Source organism: Neophocaena asiaeorientalis, unplaced genomic scaffold, assembly GCF_003031525.2.
Source record: "Neophocaena asiaeorientalis asiaeorientalis breed wild unplaced genomic scaffold, Neophocaena_asiaeorientalis_V1.1 scaffold39, whole genome shotgun sequence".
Lineage (NCBI taxonomy): Eukaryota > Metazoa > Chordata > Mammalia > Artiodactyla > Phocoenidae > Neophocaena > Neophocaena asiaeorientalis.
Genome location: NW_020175670.1, coordinates 4896408 through 4920348, shown reverse-complemented (window position 1 = coordinate 4920348; position 23941 = coordinate 4896408). Strand labels below are relative to the sequence as shown.

At 41.9% G+C, this 23941-nt stretch overlaps 1 protein-coding gene across 8 annotated transcripts in view; it reads left to right on the top strand.

The window, feature by feature from the left end:
- Positions 1-23941, top strand: part of LIMCH1 (LIM and calponin homology domains 1) — a 332153-nt gene that overhangs the window by 134595 nt on the left and 173617 nt on the right. For all 8 annotated transcript variants that reach the window (XM_024731734.1, XM_024731731.1, XM_024731732.1 and 5 more), the window contains exon 2: positions 4306-4376. In XM_024731734.1, coding sequence (XP_024587502.1) covers positions 4306-4376 — 71 coding nt within the window. The remainder of the gene's footprint in view (positions 1-4305; positions 4377-23941) is intronic.

The following is a 23941-nucleotide window of genomic DNA, read 5'->3' as shown; positions in this document are numbered from 1 at the left end:
TTATCTTCTCAAAGAACCAGCTTTTAGTTTTCTTGATCTTTGCTATTGTTTCCTTCATTTATTTTTCATTTATTTCTGGTCTGATCTTTATGATTTCTTTCCTTCTGCTAACTTTTGGGTTTTTTTGTTCTTCTTTCTCTAATTGCTTTAAGTGTATGTTTTGGTTGTTTATTTGAGATTTTTCTTGTTTCTTTTTTTTTTTTTGCGGTACGCGGGCCTCTCACTGTTGTGGCCTCTCCCATTGCGGAGCACAGGCTCCTGACGCACAGGCTCAGTGGCCATGACTCACAGGCCTAGCCACTCTGCAGCGTGCGGGATCTTCCCAGACCAGGGCATGAACCCGCATCCCCTGCATCGGAAGGCAGACTCTCAACCACTGTTTATTTGAGATGTTTCTTGTTTCTTGAGGTAGGGTTGTATTGCTATAAACGTCCCTCTTAGAACTGCTTTTGCTGCATCCCATCGGTTTTGGGTCATCATGTTTTCATTGTCATTTCTCTCTAGGTATTTTTTGATTTCCTCTTTGTTTCTTCAGTGATCTCTCGGTTATTCAGTAACGTATTGTTTAGCCTCCATGTGTTTGTATTTTTTACAGTATATTTTTCCTGTAATTGAGATTTAGTCTCATAGCGTTATGGTAGGAAAAGATACTTGATAAGATTTCAATTTTCTTAAATTTACCAAGGCTTTATTTGTGACCCGTTTTGATAGTTTGATTAATATGTGATTTGGCATGTTTGTCCTTGGATTTATCCTGTATGGGACTCTGTGCTTCCTGGACTTGATTGACTATTTCCTTTCCTATGTTAGGGAAGTTTTCAACTATAATCTCTTCAAATATTTTCTCAAACCCTTTCTTTTTCTCTTCTTCTTCTGAGACCCCTATAATTCGAATGTTGGTGCATTTAATGTTGTCCCAGAGGTCTCTGAGACTGTCCTCAACTCTTTTCATTCTTTTTTCTTTATTCTCCTCTGTGGTAGTTATTTCCACTATTTTATCTTCCAGGTCACTTATCTGTTCTTCTGCCTCAGTTATTCTGCTATTGATTCCTTCTAGAGAATTTTAAATTTCATTTATTGTGCTGTTCATCATTGTTTGTTTGCTCTTTAGTTCTTCTAGGTCCTTGTTAAATGTTTCTTGTATTTTCTCCATTCTATTTCCAAGATTTGGATCATATTTACTGTCATTACTCTGAATTCTTTTTCAGGTAGACTGAGTATTTCCTTTTCATTTGTTTGGTCTGGTGGGTTTTTACCTTGCTCCTTCATCTGCTGCATTTCTCTGTCTCCTCATTTTGTTTAACTTACGGTGTTTGACGTTTCCTTTTTTGCAGGCTGCAGGTTTGTAGTTCTCATTGTTTTTGGTTTCTACCCCCAGTGGGTGAGGTTAGTTCAGTGGCTTGTGAGGGCTTCCTGGTGGAGGGGACTGGTGCCTGTGTTCTGGTAGGTGGGGCGTGTCTAGTGGTGTGTTTGGGGGTGTCTGTGAACTTAGTATGATTTTAGGCAGCCTCTCTGCTAATGGGCAGTGTTGTGTTCTTGCTAGTTTTTTGGCATGGGGTGTTCAGCACTGGAGCTTCCTGGCTGTTGGGTGGAGCTGGGTCTTATCATTGAGATGGAGATCTCTGGGAGAGCTCTCACTGATTGATATTACTTGGGACCATGAGGTCTCTGGTGGTGCAATGTCCTGAACTCAGCTCTCTCACCTCACAGGCTCAAGCCTGACACCAGGCTGGAGCACCAATACCCTGTCAGGCACACGGCTTACAGGAGTTTTCACATCCCCCTGTAGTCCGAGCCAGGAGCACTCCAGTTGGCTGGCATCTTCCCCCTGGGCCTCAGCATCCAGGGTCTCTTGCTGACAACTCCACTCTTCCCAGGAACCAGAGGTCAGGTGGACGCCTGTGGGCTCAAGCAGAGCTTCTGGGGCTGGAAGGAAGATCCTACAGCCTTCACTATGAGATCTGGCCCAGAGGCTCCACAGAGACTCCAAGAAACCCTCCATGGGTCCCCATCAGCTCCTCATCCCTCCAACAAGGAGCCCTGGGATCCTCTTGACAGCAACTATTAACCATGGCTGAGAACTGCAGCAGTTTCTGGTTCTAAATAGCTTTTGATTTTGTTGATGTTTTTTCTCTGTCAGTCTTTGGTTTTCTACTTGATTGATTTCAACTCTTATAAATTCTCCTTTTTTCTGATTAATTTGGGCTTAATTTTCTTAAGGTGGGAGCAGAAGTCATTGATATGAGATCTTTTTTCTGATATATAGGTGTTTTGTGCCATATATTTCCCCCATATACTGTTTTAGCATCTTTCCATACATTTTTAAAAAATCTTTATTGGGGTATAATTGCTTTACAATGGTGTGTTAGTTTCTGCTTTATAGCAAAGTGAATCAGTTATACATATACATATGTTCCCATATCTCTTCCCTCTTGCATCTCCCTCCCTCCCACCCTCCCTATTTATTTATTTATTTTTTTGCGGTACGCGGGCCTCTCACTGTTGTGGCCTCTTCCATTGCGGAGCACAGACTCCGGACGTGTAGGCCCAGCGGCCACGGCTCACGGGCCCAGCCGCTCCGCGGCATGTGGGATCTTCCTGGACTGGGGCACAAACCCATGTCCCCTGCATCGGCAGGCGGACTCTCAACCACTGCGCCACCAGGGAAGCCCTCCATACATTTTTATATTGCCATGTTCTTTCACTACGAAATAGATTCTAATTTCTTTTGATTTCTTCTTTGATCAATGGGTTGTTTAGAATTGTATTACTTGGGGTTAGGGATTTTTTTCATAGACATTTCTGTTGTTAATTTCTAATTTAATTCCATTGTGGTTAGATAACTTTCTTTTTATGTACTAAATTCTTTTAAGCTTTTGGGGACTAGTTTTCTGACCCAGAAACTGGTCTATTTCAATAAATGTTCATTGTGAACTTAAGAAGAATTATGTTCATTCTGCTGTTGTAGGGTGGAATATTCTAGAAATGTCAATTAAGTCAATTATCCTTATTGATTTTCTATCTGCTTATTCTATCAGTTATCAAAGAGAGATATTAAATCTCTGACTCTAGTTGTGAATTTGTCTATTTCTTCTTGCAGATCTATCTGATTTGGCTTATGTATCTTGAAGCTTTTTTAAAAAAACAAATTAGGTGTAGAAGTGTTAGAATTATTTTCCTGATGACCTAAACCCTTTGTTTTAAGATGACTTTCTCTGTCCCTGGTATTATTCTTTATTGTAGAAGTTAATACAACCACTTTAGCTTTCTTTTGATTAGTGTTAGTATGGTATATCTTATTCTATTCTATTTTTACCTATTCGTATCTTTGTATTTAAAGTGCATTGCTTGTAGGCATCACATAGTTGGGTCTTGCTTTTTTAATCCAATCTGATGATCTCTTTAGTTTAATTGGAGGTGTTTACACCATTTATATTTAATGCTCTGATGGACATGGTTAGGTTTAAGTCTATAATATTGCTATTTGCTTTCTGTTTATTCCATCTATTCTGTATTCCCTTTTACTTTTTTCTTTTTTATGGTTAGAGTATCTTTTTTATAATTCCATTTAATCTCCTTTCTTGGCTTATTAGCTGTATTTTAAAATTTTGCTATTTTAGAGGTTGCTTTAGGATTTATAGCATGCATATTTACCTGGCATATTGTAGATGCTCAATAAATATTTACTGAATGAAAAAATGAATGCCCTGGTGCCCAGACCAAAGGCTGCTGAGAGCCAGAGGCATCAAGAAAGGCCATCAGTACTGTGTTTTTATCAGACACAGCACAGTTCATTCTTTGCCAGCTTTTATTTTCCTTTTTCACACCATGTTAGTATGGATATTGGCTTTTCTCCATCCAGTCTTGATGTTAGTCTCTCAAGGTTAGGGGGTCTGTGTCCTCCTCTCCTCTGCCCCCTTAATGTTTTAACAGATAGATACTTTACCCTTAGGTGGTGCTTTCTGCAGGCTTTTTTGAAAGTGTGGGTTGGACCCTCAGGATGAAAGAGGCTGTGGCCTTGACTTATCATGACCAAACCCCAAAAGTAATATCCTTATCAGGAAGAACAGATATTTTTTAAGGTATTGGATAGGAAAAAAACTTCAAAGAAATGGTCTAAATTTAAGATTAGCTGATCTAAGCAAAGCTACACATGGAAAGGAAATTCAGACCTAACAGATTTTTCCCATTCTTGGAGTGCCACCAGTTATTTCAAGTCTCTTGAAATATCTTGGAAAAAAATCATTGAGCTTCCTGATTAAAAAAGAAAAATTTATGCTCTGTTTTTCTTTTTTTCTTTTCCAGCAAGTAACTGGCAGAAGTTTTGGTGATAAAGATTTTCGGACAGGGTTAGAAAATGGAATCCTTCTCTGCGAGTAAGTATAGCCTATATTCAGTTGATTTTATTCAAGAAAAATCATTAATGCTATTCAGTCTGTCTGAAAAACTTCTAGTGTTTGTTTTGAATTTATTCACAGTTTGAATCTGCCATTCAAAAACAAATCACTTAGGTGGGTTAGGCAGTAAAGATAAGTAGTCTTGGGGCAGTAGGGAGTGGTGGGGACCTTGGCAATTTCAAATTAGTTGAAGAAGGAATATCTGGTAGCTGCTACTCAGTTCCAACCAACTTTTACAATGTAGGAATTCAGGCCCAAGTAATTGGAAGGTTGTGGACCAAGTTGTGGTAAAAAAAAAACAGCTTTTCTCCCCTTATTCCCTCCAAACAAAAACAGCTTGTGCCAAGTAAAAGCAGGGCTTTCTATTTACTGACAACATCTTGAAACATGCCAGGCAGTCTTCCTCACTAGGCCTACTTCCCTGAGGTATTTTGAATATATTTAATTTGTGCTGTTGACAAAATAACTGCAGTGTTCAATTTTTGTGTTTTGAACCTGGGCTTTGTCATAGAGTGCTCCTGTGATGATGGATTCAAGAGCTTTCTGTGAAGTGCTTCCAGACACAAAATAAGCTAGAGCCTTAATACCTATAGAGGGATGGACATAAACTTCAAATCAAGATTTTGTATTTTGAATTCATTTGATAGGTTCTGTCATTTGGATACTGATTTTTGTTTTATTGAGTTGAAATGTACATGCATGAAATGCACAGCTCCTAGATATACAACCCAGTGGATTTTGTAAACTGTGTACATTCATGTAACCTACACCCTGAGCAAAATATAGAGCACAAAGCTCTCTCATGTCCCTTCCCAGTCAATGTCAACCACCTATAGGAAAGCACTGTTCTGATTTCTGTCACTATAGCATCTATTTTGCCTTATCCTGACTTTATGTAAATGGAATCACATAGAATGCGCTCTTATCTTGGGACTTGCAGAATATTGTTTGAGATCCACCCAAGTAGTTGAAAGAGCAGGGGTTTTGGAGCCTGAGCTATAGAGGCTCAAATCCTTTCTTCACCCCTTAAATCATATAACCTCCTTGAGTCTCATTTGTTTCTCTTTAAAGGGGTAGTAAAAAGTTTACAACTCCTGCCTATTTCATAAGTTTTTCATGAACTTCAAGAGGATAATGTGGATAAGGTGCTTTAAAAAATTACATTTGCTGTACAAATCTTGATTATTATGCAGCAATTTTCAACATAGTTCATGTCAGTGTTTATTTTTTCTGCTCTCCACTGCCTTTCTTTCTTCAAAGAGAAATTTATGTCCCCTGATTTCTTCCTTTTGTTTTTTTAAACAAATTTATTTATTTATTTATTTTTGGCTGTGTTAGGTCTTTGTTGCTGCACGCGGGCTTTCTCTAGTTGCAGCGAGCGGAGGCTACTCTTCTTTGTGGTGCACGGGTTTCTCATTGCGGTGGCTTCTCCTGTTGCGGAGCACGGGCTCTAGGTGCGTGGGCTTCGGTAGTTGCGGTACGCGGGCTCAGTAGTCTTGGCTCACAGGTTCTAGAGAGCAGGCTCAGTGGTTGTGGTGCAAGAGCTTAGTTGCTTTGCGGCCTGTGGGATTTTCCCAGAAGATCCCCCTGCATTGGCAGGTGGATTCTTAACCACTATGCCACCAGGGAAGCCTGTACACCCCCTGATTTCTGTTTCCATACGTTCTTTCCTGTGGAGTCTCTCCCCTCTTCTCATACTTCACTTTCCTCACCACCTCTTTTCCCTTTATTCAATCTAAATCAGAGCTCATCTCTTAGGTAAACCATAATTAGTTTAGCATCTCACAGAGACAAACTCAGACAGGCTCTAAATACTTCTCTTGTGTTCTAGCATCTGCTCCTCCAATGATTCTGGGCTTAGCCCTCTCCTGATGTTAACAGATGAGCCAGAATCTGATGTAATTTATGTGCCTCATGCTCTCTTAAGTCTGTTGAAGTGGGTCTTTGGTACCAACTTTTGTTTTCCTAACATTAGCTCCAAAGATTCTTATAGGCGTCCACCTCTCCATCATATGAGTAAATCTGTTATAGAATAATATCGCTTGACTCCCTTTGGATTAGGTAAGCTTGTCTGAAGACAAGGCTTTGGATCCAGAGACATCTGCCCACATGGACTTTGTTTCTTACCCAGTTGATGCTGAGTTGGAGGATGGAGTTCTCTCGTGTGGAGTGGCACGAACTGTTGGCCTTTTACAAACACATTAATGAATGTTTGGGTTGTTGAGAGGTGGAGAGGTGGGGTTTAGGTCCAGGCCATGGTTAGGAAATAGTATGGTTAGACAGCATGGAGGCACAGATTATAACCAGGAGCCTCTTTAAATAAATAAAGGGTTTTGACTGCTGACAGCCTGCGGGTGAGCTGAGGGAAATGGCCAACACAGAGGATGTGGACAAATGTTACTGTCTGGGTAGGTAGGATAAAACCCAGGACAAGTGAGTTATTGTTTAACTCCTCTAACCACAGAGGATTAGACCCCCTGGTGTATTTGAAGGAGTCTGAGGACCAGGGTCAAGTCCTGGCTTCCCTGTGGGACTCCATCTGGCAGTCCTGGTGCAGAGTTTGTGAAGGTGGAATGAACTGCACTGGTGTCCTGAAAGCCAGCAGCATGAGTCCCAGCCGAGCCTTGGAGAGAAGGCTGGGACAGCAGCCAGACCAACAAGATGCAGACAGAGTTCTAAGTGCAGGGCCCACAGCACAATGAGAGACAGAAGTAAGACTCAGGAGCTGAATGCACTGAAGGTCGGGACAATGGAAGGAGAAGATCTCCCTCTCCTTTTTGTCAGGGATGGGGGCGTGGCTAAGTGTGATCCGAACCGGAGCGTATTGGGCTGCTGCAGACTGAGATTAGCAAATGTATTTTGCCAGGACTCGTATCCAGAGACTAATCTGACAAGGAGGGGGACTTGCACTGTTCCAGGCATGGGGTGGGCTGGTGGTAAGGGCTGAAAGGCAGGAAACCCAGTTTGGAGAGTCTCAGGAAAGTGAGGGTTCTCTTTGAGATGAGAATACCTAAGGCTGTGCCACGCTCTAGAACCAGAGAGAGTTGTGTGGATGCTGGTGATTAAGAAGTTCTAACTCTCAACCACCACCCATGCAGCGATACTTGAAAACATAAGAACTCTCTATATTTTCAGATTTTGAAAACTGGCAGTTCACCTCTTCTGAGTTGGATTGGCTCTAAATGTTGGTTGCAATCGTGGAGAAACACCACGCTGTTTGTTCACTGAAAATGTCCTGGTTCGTAGAGAATGGACTTGAGAACACACGGGGAGGGGGAAAGTAAGCTGGGACAAAGTGAGAGAGTGGCATGGACTTATATGTACTACCAAACGTAAAATAGATAGCTAGTGGGAAGCAGCCGCATAACACAGGGAGATCAGCTCGGTGCTTTGTGACCACCTAGAGGGCTGGGATAGGGAGGGTGGGAGGGAGATGCAAGAGGGAGGAGATATGGGGATATACGTATAGCTGATTCACTTTGTTATAAAGCAGAAACTAATACACCGCTGTAAAGCAATTATACCCCAATAAAGATGTTAAAAAAAATATCGTGGTTGTTTATGAGTCTGAAAAAAACCTCACAGTTCTTCTCAAACAGAAGGGCATATTCTGGGCCTGGGGTCTGGTTTTCCTCTTGCCAGCCTGATTCTAAACTTACCTGTGGCCTACAAGGACTATTATGATACCCATTTTTCAGAGCAAGTAACTGAGGTACAGAGATTAAATAACTAGGCTAAGGTTGTACCAGATGAGAAAGATTTAAAGTCAGAAGTCTGATTCCTTTGCTTTTGCTCTTAATCATTGTCCTGTGTCCAGAGTTGGGATTTTAATGGGAGAGAAAAGCAAGAAGTTGGGTGGTGGCGGTGGGATGGAGTTGGTGCCAGAAAACCTGGAGTTTGGGGAGAAATGCAGTACAGAGGGTAACCACGGCGTCTCAGCTGGACAGAGGAAGAAGGAGGACTGTGTGGGGTTGGTGGTCTTGGAAAAATATAAGCATCAAGGGCCTGGTGGACCCTCTTAAGACAAGAAGGCAAGTCCAGTGAGAGGGAGGGCGTGAGAGAGCTGAGGGGGTAGGAGGCTATGGTCGGCGGACAGTGTAGGGGTTTCAGTATTCTTAGGTAAGACCTGTCCAAACTTGAGGGCGACAAATGAGGTTGGTGAACCTGTACTAAAGACTACAGAGATAGGAGAGAGAAAAGACTGGCACCTCCAGGCAGCATATAAGATGGAAATTGAGTAGCCTCAGAATCGCCCTGGGAGTTCTTTTACTTTGCCTGTGAAATGCAGTACACTTGCCCTCGCACATGTACCCCCGAAAACAGTAATACTTATGCATAAATGTATAACTAATAGCAAGAATAAAATAGAGTGCCTGTGCCAGATAGAATTATAGTAGATGTATTTTTGCTCTGTCTCTCTTTTCCTCTGTTGTTTTTGCCAAGTGTGTGTAGTTGAAGTTTGGAGGTTAAATGCTCAAACGAGGTGAGCTCTCTGCTGTGCATTAACTAAATGGCCTAGGGTCAAAGTTGGACAAAGCTGCAAATGTGTGACAAGTGTCATGCTTCTAGAAACGTTAAATGAATACCGCATTGTATACTTGGGGACTTAAGAATTTAAAAGAAAGGCTACAAAGACTATTCCCTAAGGAAGCCACTCCCAGTATGGAGCCAGTAATGACTGTCATCTAGTTCCCTGAACCCAGATCAGAGAGACTGTTGTGAAATATTCCAGAAAGGAAAGTTTCTGACTTGTTTTCCTAAGACTTTATTATATAGATAGAACGCTATGGAATTCCATCTGTATCAGGAGTTGGCAAATTCTGGCCCATGTCCTGTTTTTGTGCAGGCCTTCCTTCTTGCTAAGAACGGTTTTTACATTCTAAAAGAGTTGTAAACAAAAAAACAAAACAAATCGAAACAAGGCAAGGGTTTGTATGGGGCTCACAGAGCCTAAAAATGTTTACTACCTGTTGGTCCTTTACAGAAAAAGTTTGCCAGCCTCTGAGGACTACGGACTTAATTTTGGATGTGAATTGTTTACCCTCATAAAGTTAAGTAGTTTGGGCAGTGCAAAGCACTATTTGGGGAAATCAAATACCTTTTCAAGAAAGGTTTTCTCATGAGTCTCTTTACAAGTCCACCCCACCCCGCCAACTTTTTATTTTGAAAAATTTTAAACTTACAGAGAAGTGACAAGAATGATGTAATGATAATCCATATACCCTACAACTATATGCAAATGCTTCAGGACAAAAGAGGCATAGACAGAAAGAGATAAAGTTAGTATAGTAAAATGATAATAATAATAATTGCATCTAGTTGCAGTGTATATGATCTCCTTTGTTCTCTGTGGTTTGGTTTCACATCCTTGCCTCACCCTTTTCATTCTTTTTGGTTACTATCCAAGAATATATATTTAACAAAAGCCAGTTCAAATCTGTTTATGGAGAGCATAGTGGAAAGTGAATGGATTTGGGAACTCCTAGGTTGAGTCCAATGAAATTGTTGTATTAGTAGAACAAAACCAGTCAGATAATGTGATTTCATATGCTTCAACCTAGTGGCCAGTCCAGATCCTAGATTTGCCTCCTGTGTGTCCTTAGGCAAGTTACCTCACCTCCCTGAACCCCAGTTTCCTCATCTATAAAACCAGATATAATTATACCTAATTCATTGGTCTGTTCAGAGGAGTAAATGAATTGATAATGTGTATAAACTCTTTAGTGCTTGTAACATAGCAGGCACTTAAATGTTAGCTTTTCTCCTTTTGTCCATGAAATGGGGGAAATTCATACCTCATAAAATACTTGAGAGATTCCAGTGAGAGAATATGTGAACCGCTCAGCGGTGTCTGGCGCTGGGCTGGCACCCCGGATCACTCGCCATTTTCATTATTATTGTTGGAAATAGGCCTAAAGTCAATTATAAATATGACACAGTCAGTGCAACTCTGTGTCACTGTGCACCCATCAGCTCTCTCACTGGGCTGCCAACAAGCCACAGGATGAACCAACTGGAGGCTTACTTCCTAGCTCCTTTTGCCTAGCCTGTGATCAAAAACTGGGCAAGAACATTTGGGTCCTTTACAAACTTGATCATCTGTGAATAATGAACTTTGGCTGTCAGAGCTCAAGGCTGAGAGCGATTGTTTTGAAAACAGTGGCCTGGACCTCTGTGGTGACGTCATTTCCTCCTGCTTCCTCCAGTATGTTGTGGTTTCTTTCTCTGGGAAGCTGTTCCAGAACACTCTGGGCAGAGTTAGTGGGTTCCTCCCTGGCGTCTAAGTACCTGTACAGCCTCCGCACTCGCTGTAATCACAGCGCTCGACCTCTTTATCCCACGTCTCCTTCCTGTACCAGATTGAAAGCTTCCTGAAGACCTCTTCTATTTATCTTCGGATTTCCCCCCTTGGACACTGGTCTGGCACACAATACATCTGTTACAAACAGCTGTTGGATACAATGAGTCCAGTAGTAAGAGTTCTACCTAGGCAATTTAATCCTCATTAGATCATTAACTTTCTCCCAATTTTTTTGCTGTCATCATCAGTATTATTCTGTTTCTCTCCCTTCTCCTCTTCTCTCCTTCCCTCCACACTCTACCCCCACCGCTGCTTCACACACACACAGACACACACAGACACACACACACAGAGACACACACACACACACACACACACACAATTTTACATAAAGAATGGACCCATCCCTGAAGACTGGGAGTTCAACAGATGGAAGTTTCTGCTTTCTTTACCTATAAGATTCTCCATTATAGCTCTATCTTCTTAGGAGTCATAGAAGTGAACTTCTGGGGTTTGTTCTGCAGACACGTTTTGATGGAATGCAAAGTCCGAGTATGTTGGTCTGCCAATAAGTGACCAATAAAGAATGTCTCAGTGGATTTTTGTCTCAGTTCTTATGTTGCTGAAATAATTTTCTGAAGACAAGAAACCTGTTGGCAAATACTTGTCTATATCATTGCCGATGAATGAGCTGCTTATTCTAAGAAGGAGGGCTTGTCTTAGATTCTTGTCCTGATTTCAACATAAGATGTGGTGTGCCATGGATACGCACTCATCTTCTAGGACAGGTTGGGAGTTGATGGTGTAGCTTTCCATGGAGACATTCTGTCACATGCAGGACTTACTGCATACTGACTCTGTTCTGCACAGCCCCACACTAGGCACCGAGGGGCATAAAAAGGGACTGTAAGGCTTGATCCTTGATCTTCAAGAGTTTTATAATGGGCTTGGGCGTTGACGCACACACAAAGCAGTTGTTACTGTGTAAACCAGTGTATGAGTAAATGCAAAAGTGACTAAGATTTAATCCCCAAATTTAATAGAAGTTAAACAAGGGAAGATTGTTGTAGTTTGGGAGACAGTTATTGGAGAGATGTTACATCTTTACTTAAGGTGAGAATTGGCTGAGGGAAAGAGAGGGCAGACTACACAGGAACAAGAGTGGGGGAAAGGTTTGGGGACAGGAATGAGGATGACGTGTTTGGCAAACATAGGGGTGATCTGCCTGGCAGGGGGTCGGGGCAGGAGGTGTCTCTTTCTTCATCCAATTAACCTTTTTAAGAACCTGCTTACAGGTGTGGCAAGTTACTATAGACACTAGTAAACTATGCCATCACATCGTGTAACAGAGGCACCCTGATCAGATCTGGAATCTAAATCCTGACCCCATGTGGTATGTTAACCTCAGAGTTCCTTGAGGAAGTGACATGTAGGTAGAGACCTGAATGAAGAGCAGAAATTGGCCCAGAAAGAGGGAAGAGAGGTGAAAGGAGTGTTCTAGCTGAGAGAATAACATGTTTGAGATTCTTAAGATAGAAGCTCCATGTACTAGAGGAGTTGCAAGAAGACTTACTTGGCGAAAATGTAGAAAACAGGGAGGACAATGATATGAGATGAGGATGGATGAAGAAGAGAAGTAGGCAGGATCAAGATTACACAAGGCGGGGCTTCCCTGGTGGCGCAGTGGTTGAGAGTCCGCCTGCCGATGCAGGGGATGTGGATTCGTGCCCTGGTCCGGGAAGATCCCACATGCCACGGAGTGGCTGGGCCCGTGAGCCATGGCCGCTGAGCCTGCGCGTCCGGAGCCTGTGCTCTGCAGCGGGAGAGGCCACAACAGTGAGAGGCCCGCGTACCGCAAAAAAAAAAAAAGATTGCACAGGGCCTTGAAACCACAAAAGGAGTTTTGGGTGTGATCTCCAGAGCAATGAAAAAAAGAGGAATTTAAAAGAGATCAACAGGACTTGGTAGGGTATAGGGATAGATGAATGAAAGAAAAGACTAAAAAATCACTTCAGCATTTCAGTTGTTAATGACAAGCAGGGTAGGCCCTTGCTGCAAGTTGGAAGGGGTCCTTTATTTGGTGGGAGAGGTCATGATTTCAGTTTGGGCAGACTGCGTTTAGGGTACAGACAGTCCACTCAGGCAGAGAGTCCTGTAGGCTACTGGGGACAAAGGCAGAACTTAGGGGTGAGATGATGGATTTAACTTATTTGAATTGGACTTGCCAGCCATGGGTGGACATCAGGGTTAAGCTGTCATATATGACAGTCTCTCTAAGGGAAAGATCACGTCAAGAAAGAACAGCAGAGCAAGGTTCCAGTTTGAAGGATTCTCCCTGGTCAGAGATGAGAGAAAGAGAAGCTCACAGAGAGGCTATCAGAGAGACGAGAGGAAACCCAGGGAGCGTGGTGTCATGGAAACCAAGGAAGCTAAGAAGACTTCCGAGGAGCTGGAGGTCACTTGTATTGCATGGCCCTGGCAGAGGTCAGCTCCGAAAAGTCCTGTCTCACTGGTAGAGGGAGGCACTGAAGACTTTTGTCAGTTAATAGCCATCTCTGGGAACTGCCAATCAACTGATCATGATTTGACTTGATGGTCTGAGCTCTGGCTCATGCTTTTGCATCATTTCAATAGGCTATTGTTAGAGACCTTATCTAATATAAACTATACATGGTGTATTTTCCTCAACTATTGATAAGGAGATGAGATTTGTTAGACCCAATGGCTTAATAGTGAAGTGACCATATATCAAACAAAACGCTTTTGAGAGTGAAAGAAGGTGTTAATCAGCTGAGATGCTGGAACAACAAATGAAACCTGGGACTGTCCTCAGCTAACTGTGTGTACGTAGGTACGTATGTATGTATGTATGCACATGTGCGTCGGTGTGTGTGTGTGTGCATGGTCACCCCAGTGGTTGGCGATTCCAGACTGGTGTCTTCCAATCACCATTACCTTGTTCAGTATTCACAAACCCTTCCCTTATTTTATCCTCTCTGTAACTACAGTAGGTGAACAACCTGGATCAGATCGTCCCACCACCCCCTTGTTGATGATGAGATGGAGACCCCAGGTTGTAGAGCACAGTGTCTTCCAGCTCTTCATCTAGAGCTCTTTCTCTAACCCAGATGCTCACTTAAATCTCAGCAAACTTGGGTCCTTTTGCCCTTACTGATTTTGGCCTTAGCGGACTGGTTAAGAATTTGATAGGCCTCCTATGTAGGGTTCTCCCTTGTCTTTCTGCCAAATCACAACTGGCCTCACTGACTTGGCCTGTCCCCAGCTCTTTGGCACCAAGACTCATTAAGCTTCTAGGTTCAAGTAAGGACATTTCAACCCACTCTTTTAGTAAAGATCTCCAGTGAAAAGCTGCTTTTTGTTTGAAGATTGGCATGGCTTAGGTAGGGACTTAGGCAAGAACTGAGTATCCCTGACAGTCTTCTGTTAGGAAAGATGAAAACGGATGAAGGATATGGAAGGAGAATTTGTAGGATTCATGATGAGCAAAATGGACTTCCAGTATTGCCTTTTAATTTTTTTCTTTGAATACTCACCAAATAAACATCCCTCGGTTTCTATTTAAAAGAGGGACTCAGCACAGTGTGAAGTGGGGTTTTTTGTGTGTGGGGGGGGGGGATTCAACTGTTCCCGTTCAAACTGTGTGCTAGCATCAATTACAAGTATCTACTCGTGGGAGGGGGGGCTTTTGTGTGCATCTGAAACGTTCTGAAGCTCATCTACCTTTGCAAATATTTTTTTCATTTGAAAGTATATAATCCTTGTCACAACTTCTTTTCTCTTAACATATATGGCAAGTATGTTTTGTTTTCATGCTTCCAAAACTGTGTTTGAAACTTACTTTAGCATATTTATCGTTCAGGAACCACTTCCCTCAAAATGTGATTTCCTTCACCCTATCAATCCGTGCCTTGATAAATATTAAACTTCTGCTCATGGAAATCACAGGCTTAATCTCTTTCCTCCTGAACAAATTTATTACACATTTATTGGAATGATCAGTTGACTGAAAAAATATATATATAACAACAGGTTTAAATATGGGCTGCTTGTGTGGCAGAGGAGAAACTGGCCCATCCCACTGGCTGCCTGTCGGCTTACCTGCTGGATTAGGCTTTGCTTGTATTTGAGAGGATTTAGTAGCTCCCTAATTGTATGTCCTTAATAATCCATTTTTTGACTGTCTCTACTGGGCTATCAGGTTGGGTGCGCTGGCCTCCCACCGTGAAGTGTGCAAAATTCTTGCCTCAAGCATGCCATTCTAAATGTTTCCCTTCGGTTACCCACAGGAGAGGACCTTTTCGTAAATAGCCCACCAAGGACCCAGTTTATAAATGATTCCTTTGTAAAGTTAACCATGCAGAAATAGACTTCCCTCTTCATATTAAGGGGAAAAAGAAAGAGGGGAGGCCTGTGGGAAAGGCAAGTCAGACAGAGGGAGCAGCAAGCTTGTGAAAGTGCTCAGCAGTGTGAGGGAGTTTTGCATGTTCAAGGAAGGAACTGCGGCCAGAGCCTAGGATGAAATGGGGCAGGCCAGAGAGGAAAGGTAGGTATCAGGAGAGGAAAGGTAGGTATCAGGTCCATTTGCACAAGACCTGGAATAACATGTTAAGGAGTTCAAACAGCATCCAGTGAGCAGTAGACAGCCAGCATGGTCTCTATTCAGAGGAGATTCAATGAGATTAGGTTGTTTTTTGGGAAATGACATCTGTTGGCAGTGGAGACTTTTGATTACTTTCTGCTGTGCACCAAACACAAATATTTGAAAAAAATGTCATGCTTCCTGAGGAGAAGCAGAAATGCTTCCTTCACTTGTCTTGCCATGTCTATCCTTAACTTACCATCCTACTATGTACATTCTGTGTTTCCAAAGTTCTTTTCCAAGTCACTCATTTAGAACTTGGAAACCAGAACTTGGTAAAAGACTAGTGTTCTATGGGGGGAACATCTTATGTAACCCATATCACGTCTGTGTTAGTGTCGGGCCCACTGTAGAACCCAGGTGGGGTTTGGGCTTAGCTTGGCATCTGGTGTGGGGTGTTTGATAACAACATGTGGAATGAATAGGAAATTAATTCAGAATTATAACTAGCCACATTAGGAGCTGACCTCCCCTTTCCAGGATAGCAAAGGGCCTCTTCAGTACTTGCCTTTTCCCCGTCACCCTCAGGACAGCAAGTGAGATGAAGGGAAAGGAGCCTTGGCAGGAATTAAAGGATAGCTAGGCTTTGGCAGTGAAACAGGGCCAGAGGCAGCTGTGGACACGGCTGTGGTGCCGCCGAGATTGTCCTTGGACTTCTTACCGCCTTTGCTTTGCTGCTTCCTCCCTTCCTTCCTCCCCATCCCCAGTGTTAGCGACCATGCCCTTGCAAGCCTGCCCTCCGAAAGGACTAACATTATCTCATTCCCTCACTTCTGTGCTTCCATCTCTCCCAACTCCCAGCCTAGCTATAGCCACAGACAGGATGCTTGGGAGCAGAAGTGAGCCAATAGTTAACACATCAGATTTCCACTTGTGGGCAGGGCTGGGGTCCAAACCTGCTTGGCAGCCCGGGGAAGGGGATGGCAGGGCGGCAGGGAAGAGCTGTTAATAACTTCCATTTATGAAGTGCACACTGGACACCAGGCCTGGCCAAATGTATTATACGCATTATTTCACACTCTCATGCCATGACCAATAGGTATTATTGTACCCATTTTTCAGAGGAGGAAACTGAGACTCAATGTTGAATACTTAACTAACTTGCCTAGTGAGTTGCCGACTTGGGATTTGCACCTCAGGTCTTTCTGTCTCTGGAGGTTCCTATTTCTGTTGGAATTTTATGGGTCTCAGTCCTGGAACTCTTGGTTCTGAGCACTTCTTGCTGAAAAAGTATGGAGAGCAAGGAACTGGCTTCCTTTCCGAGCTGCATCCCAGCAATTTCGCATTCCAAGTGTTCTCCCACCCTCCTGACAGTAAACCCAGCAGTACCAGGTTTTAGCTGCGCAAAAGAAATACTAATTACAATCATTTATACATAATTACTACATAGCACAACGATGATTACACGTATCATTGCCTGTGTCGGTGTAACTTCAGGCTCCATTTTATTTGGTTACACTAAAGTCTCTTCACGTATTGCCAGCTCTCACGGTTCATTGATCACACGTGCCATCTTAAACTTATAGCTTATAAAAGCGGGGAGGACCTTGAGTGGGAGGCACGGTGGGAAAGGCAGCTTGGGCATGAAGGGGCTTGATTACCAGGTGAAGGCATTCGGAGGGCATCCTGTGGGCACTCAGGAGCCTGGGAGTCATTGGAGGAAGGAAGCAACATGGCCAAAGCCAGGGTTTAGATGGGGTCAGTTTGGGTGCATTGGGCAGATTGATTAAGATGGCAGAGTCTGGTGGCTGGAGATTAGTTATTGAAATGCAAGAAGTAAAGCACTCTTCTCAGTGTAGGAACCTGAGTTTGTAATCCTAACTCTACCACTTAGGATCTCTGATCTCAGATATGTGCCTGGTGACAGTTTCCTTTCCTAGATTTTTAACTGATTTTTAGGCCTTTTCTAATCCAAAAATTCTGTAATTTCTAGACAGCAAGGATGGTACGCAAAGGTGAGACTGTGAGAGACATTGAAAGTGAATCAGAAGGACTCCAAGATATTCAGATAATTGCTGGAGTGTCCCTTTCATGTTTATAGTATTTCATTATTGTTGGCTTTTTTTGTTTGCTTTTTGGGTTTGTTTGTTTGTTTTAGTATTAAGAGCAGAAGTGATAGGCAAGAAGACTTTTTACCCCTAGCAAATGTAGGAAAATAAAAATGGGTCCATTTGCTTACAATGGCCCAAATTTGAACTCTTCTGCATCCTGCTGCCTCCCAACAAGACCCAGGGGGAAGGATGTGCCCAGGTGTTTAATTTTGCATTTTAGGACAGGATTTTCCTGGGTACAGTTTGGCAAAGTAAGGCCCCTTTTTATTGAGAAAAGACCTCCTGGAGAGCTTTAATAGTTAAGGTAATGCTGGCTGCTGTAACTAATAAACTCCTAACTCTCAGTGGTTTAATGCAACGAAAACGTACTTCTCACTCTCGTGTAGCTCAGTTTTGGCAGCAGGAAGGGGTGGCGATGACTCTGCTCCCGGTCGTTGTTCAGGGACCCCAGCTAACAGAGACTCCATCCTCAACATGTGATTTCTAAAGTCTTCCCTGGTGCTGACGTCTAACTAGTGAATGGGGGGAGGCAAGGGAGGGAATGGAGAATTGCTTGGGAGAGGTTTTAGGGACAGGCGTAGGTATGACATATGTTACTCTGCCCACTCTCCATTGGCCAGAACTCTGTTATATTACTACAGAAAACTTCAAAAGGTGCTGAGAGATGTAGCCTAGCTGTGTGTCTAGGGGAGAAAGGAGATGAGTTTGGGGAGCAGCTGCTGCCTTGGGAGGTGTATTAGGATAGTAACAGCCCTGTTGAGCCTTAGAATTCACTGTTAGGCCCAATTTCTTGGAATTTCAAGTCTACAAAGACCTTCTAAAGTCCTTATGATCTCTTTAGGTATGTTGAAGGCAAGTGGCTTAAATAGACCTATACTTCACACAGTCTTGACAAGGCATAGCACCCCACAAACATTTGGTAGATATTAATGACGGCAATTTGCATTCCATCACTATTTTGTTCAAATGAAACTCCCCTTTGGTTCAAGTTTCACTTTCCCCCACATTTTAGTCCATTTTTTTCTTGACCTCAGAAAAGGTTTTTTAACTTGCCTGCCTTTGCCAAGGCAACTCTAAAAAGAAATCTCTAAAAATGACATCTGTAACAGGTTTATAGTCAAGGTTAAATTGATCTCATGCTTAGGTTCAAAAACAGTTGCCGTGTTAGGTTAAATGAAAGCATGCACACCTTTGTCCAGGGTACATAGTCAAACCAGAAAGTGATCAAGGAAACTGCATAGGAAAACACTCTTGAGCCAAATTAAAAGGGACACAAAGTAGGTAATTTTGTGATCATAGTTGCCTATTGCAGCTGTGCAAACCAAGCTAAATGAGATGATGATGTAATCTCTTGTTGCAAAGAATAAAGTGATTTCCCATGAGATTAAGCATGAACTTCCCAACCCTGGGTTCAAGGTCTAGATGGTGTCTCTGCTCTCCCCCAAACTCTAGGATAATTATTAGACTTGAATTTCCGAATTGAATGATGTATAGAGTAAGCTGGATTTTGCAACCCTTTAAAATTTTTACCTTTAATGTTTATTACAGTCCAGTAAAAAAATAAGCTGCCCATTGGTATATTTCCTAACATTTGGATGGTCTTGTATCTTTTGTAGCAGTGTTCACTGTATTGTGCCCCTTGAAGAGCTATTATATCAGCTGTTGGAAGAGTCGGTATGAAACAGAACCTCTCTGTCCCACAGTAGGGATTTGAGGGTTTTTTTTAAATTGCAGATAGACACAGATTTCTTCAGTTTGTATTTCATAACCATTAAACAATCATTGAGAGGCTACCATAAGCTGGATATTAAGTGTTAAAAAGAATTACAAAATACAGCCTGTGGTTGAATCAGAACATCAGCCTCATTCCTGGATGTCTCAACAATTGTTTCTTTAAGGAATCTAATCTTTAATCTTTTAAGAATTGGATTCCACAGAATGTGTGCAGAGTATGTCTTTAATTCACCTTCTCAAAAACTCAAGATGGCCATGCATTAGGTAGCATGACAATGAACCACACATGTGCCCAGTTTTGGTCTTCCTGTAGGTTTTAAATCTCTTAGTGAGCACACCCCGTGAGGGATAGACCTGGGGTCTGCCCTGTCCTCCTTTGTGTCCCCCGTGCCCAGCTCCGGGCCAGGGCATCATGCACACCCAATAAATATTTGTTGAGTACATAAAGGAACATGTGGACAGCCTTACTTGAAATAGGTCACAGTGTGTTTTAGATTTGGAATATGAGTTTAGTAGACACCAATTAATTTCTATCATATCAGAAACACGCATTTTTGCTTACCTTCAGTGTCATTAACTTTTTGCAATTGAGGATTATCCAAGATTAAAACTTTTCTTCCTGTTTTTAGTCGTTTCTTACCATATATGTATATATATATGTATATATATATATATATATATAGCAAGCTATACACATCTGTTGACTTGATTCATTTTTGTGAGGTTTTTTATCCAAAGGTGGCCAGAAAATAAGTGAAACTTATTTTAGTCTTTGGCAGCTGACTAATGGAAAAGTTGAAACTAAAATGCACTTACTTAACAAAAAGGGACATGCTCAGTATACCAAATGAGTGTGAATATGCAAGTTTCCATTTAACAAATGCTAGCAGCACACATTGTCCCGCTGGCTCCTCACCACAGTTCTGGATGGAAGGTTAGGTTTTCAAAATCTCCATTTTTTTTTTTTTTTCGGTACGCGGGCCTCTCACTCCTGTGGCCTCTCCCGCTGCGGAGCACAGGCTCCGGACGCGCAGGCTCAGAGGCCATGGCTCACGGGCCCAGCCGCTCCGCGGCATGTGGGATCTTCCCGGACCGGGGCACGAACCTGTGTCCCCTGCATCGGCAGGCGGACTCTCAACCACCGCGCCACCAGGGAAGCCCCAAAGCCCCCATTTTTATTAACGGGAAAACTGAGACTTTGATCAAGTGACCTCCCAGTAGCTCATAGCTAATGTGTGTTTTACCCATTAAAACCTAGACAACTTCCTCCAAATTCATTACACTCTCTTCATGATAACACTGCTGAGCGTTATAAGTTATTTATGATGTTTTATTCATCTATCTGATACCCGTGATTTTTTAATAAACACAAATTTCCTATATATAGTTATAAATTTGTTTTAATACTACTTGCCTGTGATGCTGTTTTAAAAGTATAAATCAGATCATTTCAGTCTTCATGTTAAAAATCTGATGTACTTCTAAGTACATCGTACTTAGAAAAAAATCTAGACACCTTACCTGAGCCTGGATGTTGTTTACACCTTGGCTGTCATGTCATGTGTTTCCTCCTTCCACTCACTCTCCTTGGCCACATTGGCCCTTGAATATACTAAGCCCACTCCTGTCTCCAGGCCTTTCTACTTACTGTTCATTCGGCCTGGAACTCTTGTCTCCAGTCTCTCTTTGGCTAATACTTTTGTATCTTCCCATTTCTTCCCCAAATGTTACCTCCCCAGAGAAGCCTTCTGATCACCTGATTCAAGTACCACCCGTATGGGTTACGGTGCTTGTCTTCCCAGTGTTTATGCAATCTGAAATTTTCCTCTCATTTATTTACTTGTTTATTTTCTGTTCCTCCCACTGCCCCACATACTCATTTGTTCTAAGGAGATAAGTTCTAAAGGGCAGGTCTTTCATTTGTCTTCTCCACTACTGCCTTCCCTGGGTCTAGAGCAGTGTGCAACACACGGCAGGCACTTGATAAATAATTGCTGGGTAAATAAATATCTGGATATTAGTTCATCCTAATTAGCTCTCATATCTCCAGTTTTTAAATTATCTTTATTTTGTGGGTAAATTTATGCAGGAGACATGGAATGACACCAGTGTTTTTTTGTTATCTAAAATTATGCCAATGTCCCAGAAATGTCTTTAGAGGAGTACAAATTTAATCTGTTACCAGACAGAGAGGACAGACTGATCTTCCTTCTAGCTATAGGTTTTGGGGCTCACAGGTAGGAAACCGGTGTCAGGTTCTGCTAAGTGGGGAGTTGCCACAAGTGAGTGACCGCCTCCTTTTCTCTGGAATTCCTCCTGAGGGTGTTGTATGTCATCCATAGGTGAAACGTGACCATTTCCCAGCAGACACCCGCTTCCATTTTCCTTTTATTCCCACCTAGTGCTAATTTTCTCACATTGTATTTAAATAGTTTTCTCTTGGGTTTTTGGTTTTTGTTTGTTTTCTGTGGTTTGTTGTTATTGTTTTGTGCTTTGATGCTACATACTGAAGCTGGACTTTCTAAAGCACCAAGCTGCAGTAGGCTTTCCAAACTGGGCTGCAAGCTAACTGTGCATGTCTCTGGGGAAGGCTTCACACCTGTTTGGGGCTCAAGCTTTTCTTCTGTAAAAATGGTGGAGTGAATACATGACCTGTCTCTGCAGGACAGGAGAGTGGGGGAACAATGCATTTCAGAAGGTTCATAAATAATAAAATATTAATATCATCACCATTACTTTAAAGCATGTCATCAATAAATATTTATTGAAAATATTTATATTTTAATAGATAGGAGGGCAACAGTGGTTTTTAATAAAATTTCAAGTGAATAAAATGTCCTTGACTCATGCTTATAGCTGTTTTGTTGAACTTCTTATCTGATTCTAATATATACAAAAAATGTCCTCAGTTTAATGCAGAATACAAGATAAGCAGGTGATGGGCATTTCTACAATGTGAATTCAATGTTATCTTTTATTGTCGTGTGCTGTAAACTGGGTACGGAACCGGGGCAATGTTTACATGAAAAAATACAGCTGCCTTGATCTTGAAAATATCCCAAATATTTAAGAGCACTGTGGCATTTTATCTTTTAATTTGTTGTTAAACATTTGGATAGACATCATAGTAAATTTTTTTGGTTGCTCTTTTAATTAAGGTCTATCATTATAATATTTTTTTTACAACTTCATGTGACAGGAAAGATTTCTGCCATATAACTATAATTCTACAAAGGATGAATATAATGAAGCCTTTAAAACTGTTTAAAAATCTAAACATGTATAAAAGAGGAGTGGATGGATGCATTGTTCCTAAAAATAATACAATTCTTAGCTATAGAAGACAAAATGGGTACCTCTTTTAAAAAAGATTCTTAATTTATGAATTTTTTTGTAGGGTATTTGTTATCTTTGTTTTACTTTGGATAATTAGAAACAAAGTTCAGGGACCTGATATAATGGGATTTTATTTCATTAGAAAAATCTAAAAGTATTAGAGAAAGTAGTTGATCTAGAATGCTGTGAATTGAATTAGTTTAAATAAATACTTACACACAAATGTAGAGAAGCATTTATAGAGAACTTATTATGCACGGGGCTCTGTGCTAGCGTCTCACATATTTTGTTACATGTAAGCCTCGCTGACACCTATGCAATTGCTACCATTGTTTCTCTATGACAGTTGAGGAAACTGGTGTTAATGGACTTGCCCAAAGTAACTCCCCCGAGGAGTGACCAAGCTGGACTCTGGATTCAGTGAGTTGGACTTCAGAGCCAATGCTGTCACTCCCCTCTCCCATCTCCTCATCAGTTTGTCCACAGGTATTAAGAAGGACGTAGGTCCACACGTGTTGATAAGGCATGCTCTCCAGTGTAAATTATTTAATCTGCATTATGCATTGCTAAGTGGAAAAATAAGGTGTAGGTTAGTGCATATTATATGCTACACCTGTCTTTTTTTTAAAAATTACAAATATCTTTATACATTTTCTTTGGAAGTCTTTAAGGTTACCTTCAGGGAATAGTCAAGGGCCCCATGGGATCCTGGTGACAGTGAAACTTAAGTTTTACTGGAGATCCTTGTGGTTCCTTTTGAATTGTCAACTCCGTTGGTTGGCAACCTCAGGATTTTCCAGCGTGAGATTCAAATCTGGTCCCCAGACACGGAAGGCAAGGAGAGCCTGAAGAAAGAGGCAGATAGCTCCAGATTTGTAGGTGGCAGGGTTAATAAGCAAGAGAACTTACATATGATGCTTGTCTTGGGCGGCTGAAAGGTGAGGAGAATCTTGCCAGAATCTTAAAAGTTTATACAGATGCTTTAACTGGGTTCAGTAGATATTCAGTCCGGATGGTCTCAACAGCACACTACTATCTCAAGGCTGAATGCTTGACGATGGCTCCCACTGTGGGAATAGTGGGCAGAACGTACATTCCTAGGACAGGCGAGAGGGTGAGGTGCCTCCGACTGCCTGGGGCCAGCTTGGGTTAACCGGCAGTCGTATCCACACAAGGACCTTTTTCAACAACTGTGCACAAATACTATTTAAAATGACACTGTTAAGACCTAATGAGAAAAGTAATGTACGTTAAGAATTTTGTACATTTAAAATCTGCTTTGGAGACATCATATCTATCTATGTTGAATCACGTGCTATGGGATGTTAACCCTGCCAGAGAATGTGTTGATTCAGGGATCTTGGGAGCTGGGCCTGACTGTACCACCAATCAGCTCATCATCGTCAGGCTTCAGTTTTCTAAACTGTAAAATGAGAAGAGTGAACAAGTTGCTTTCTAACTT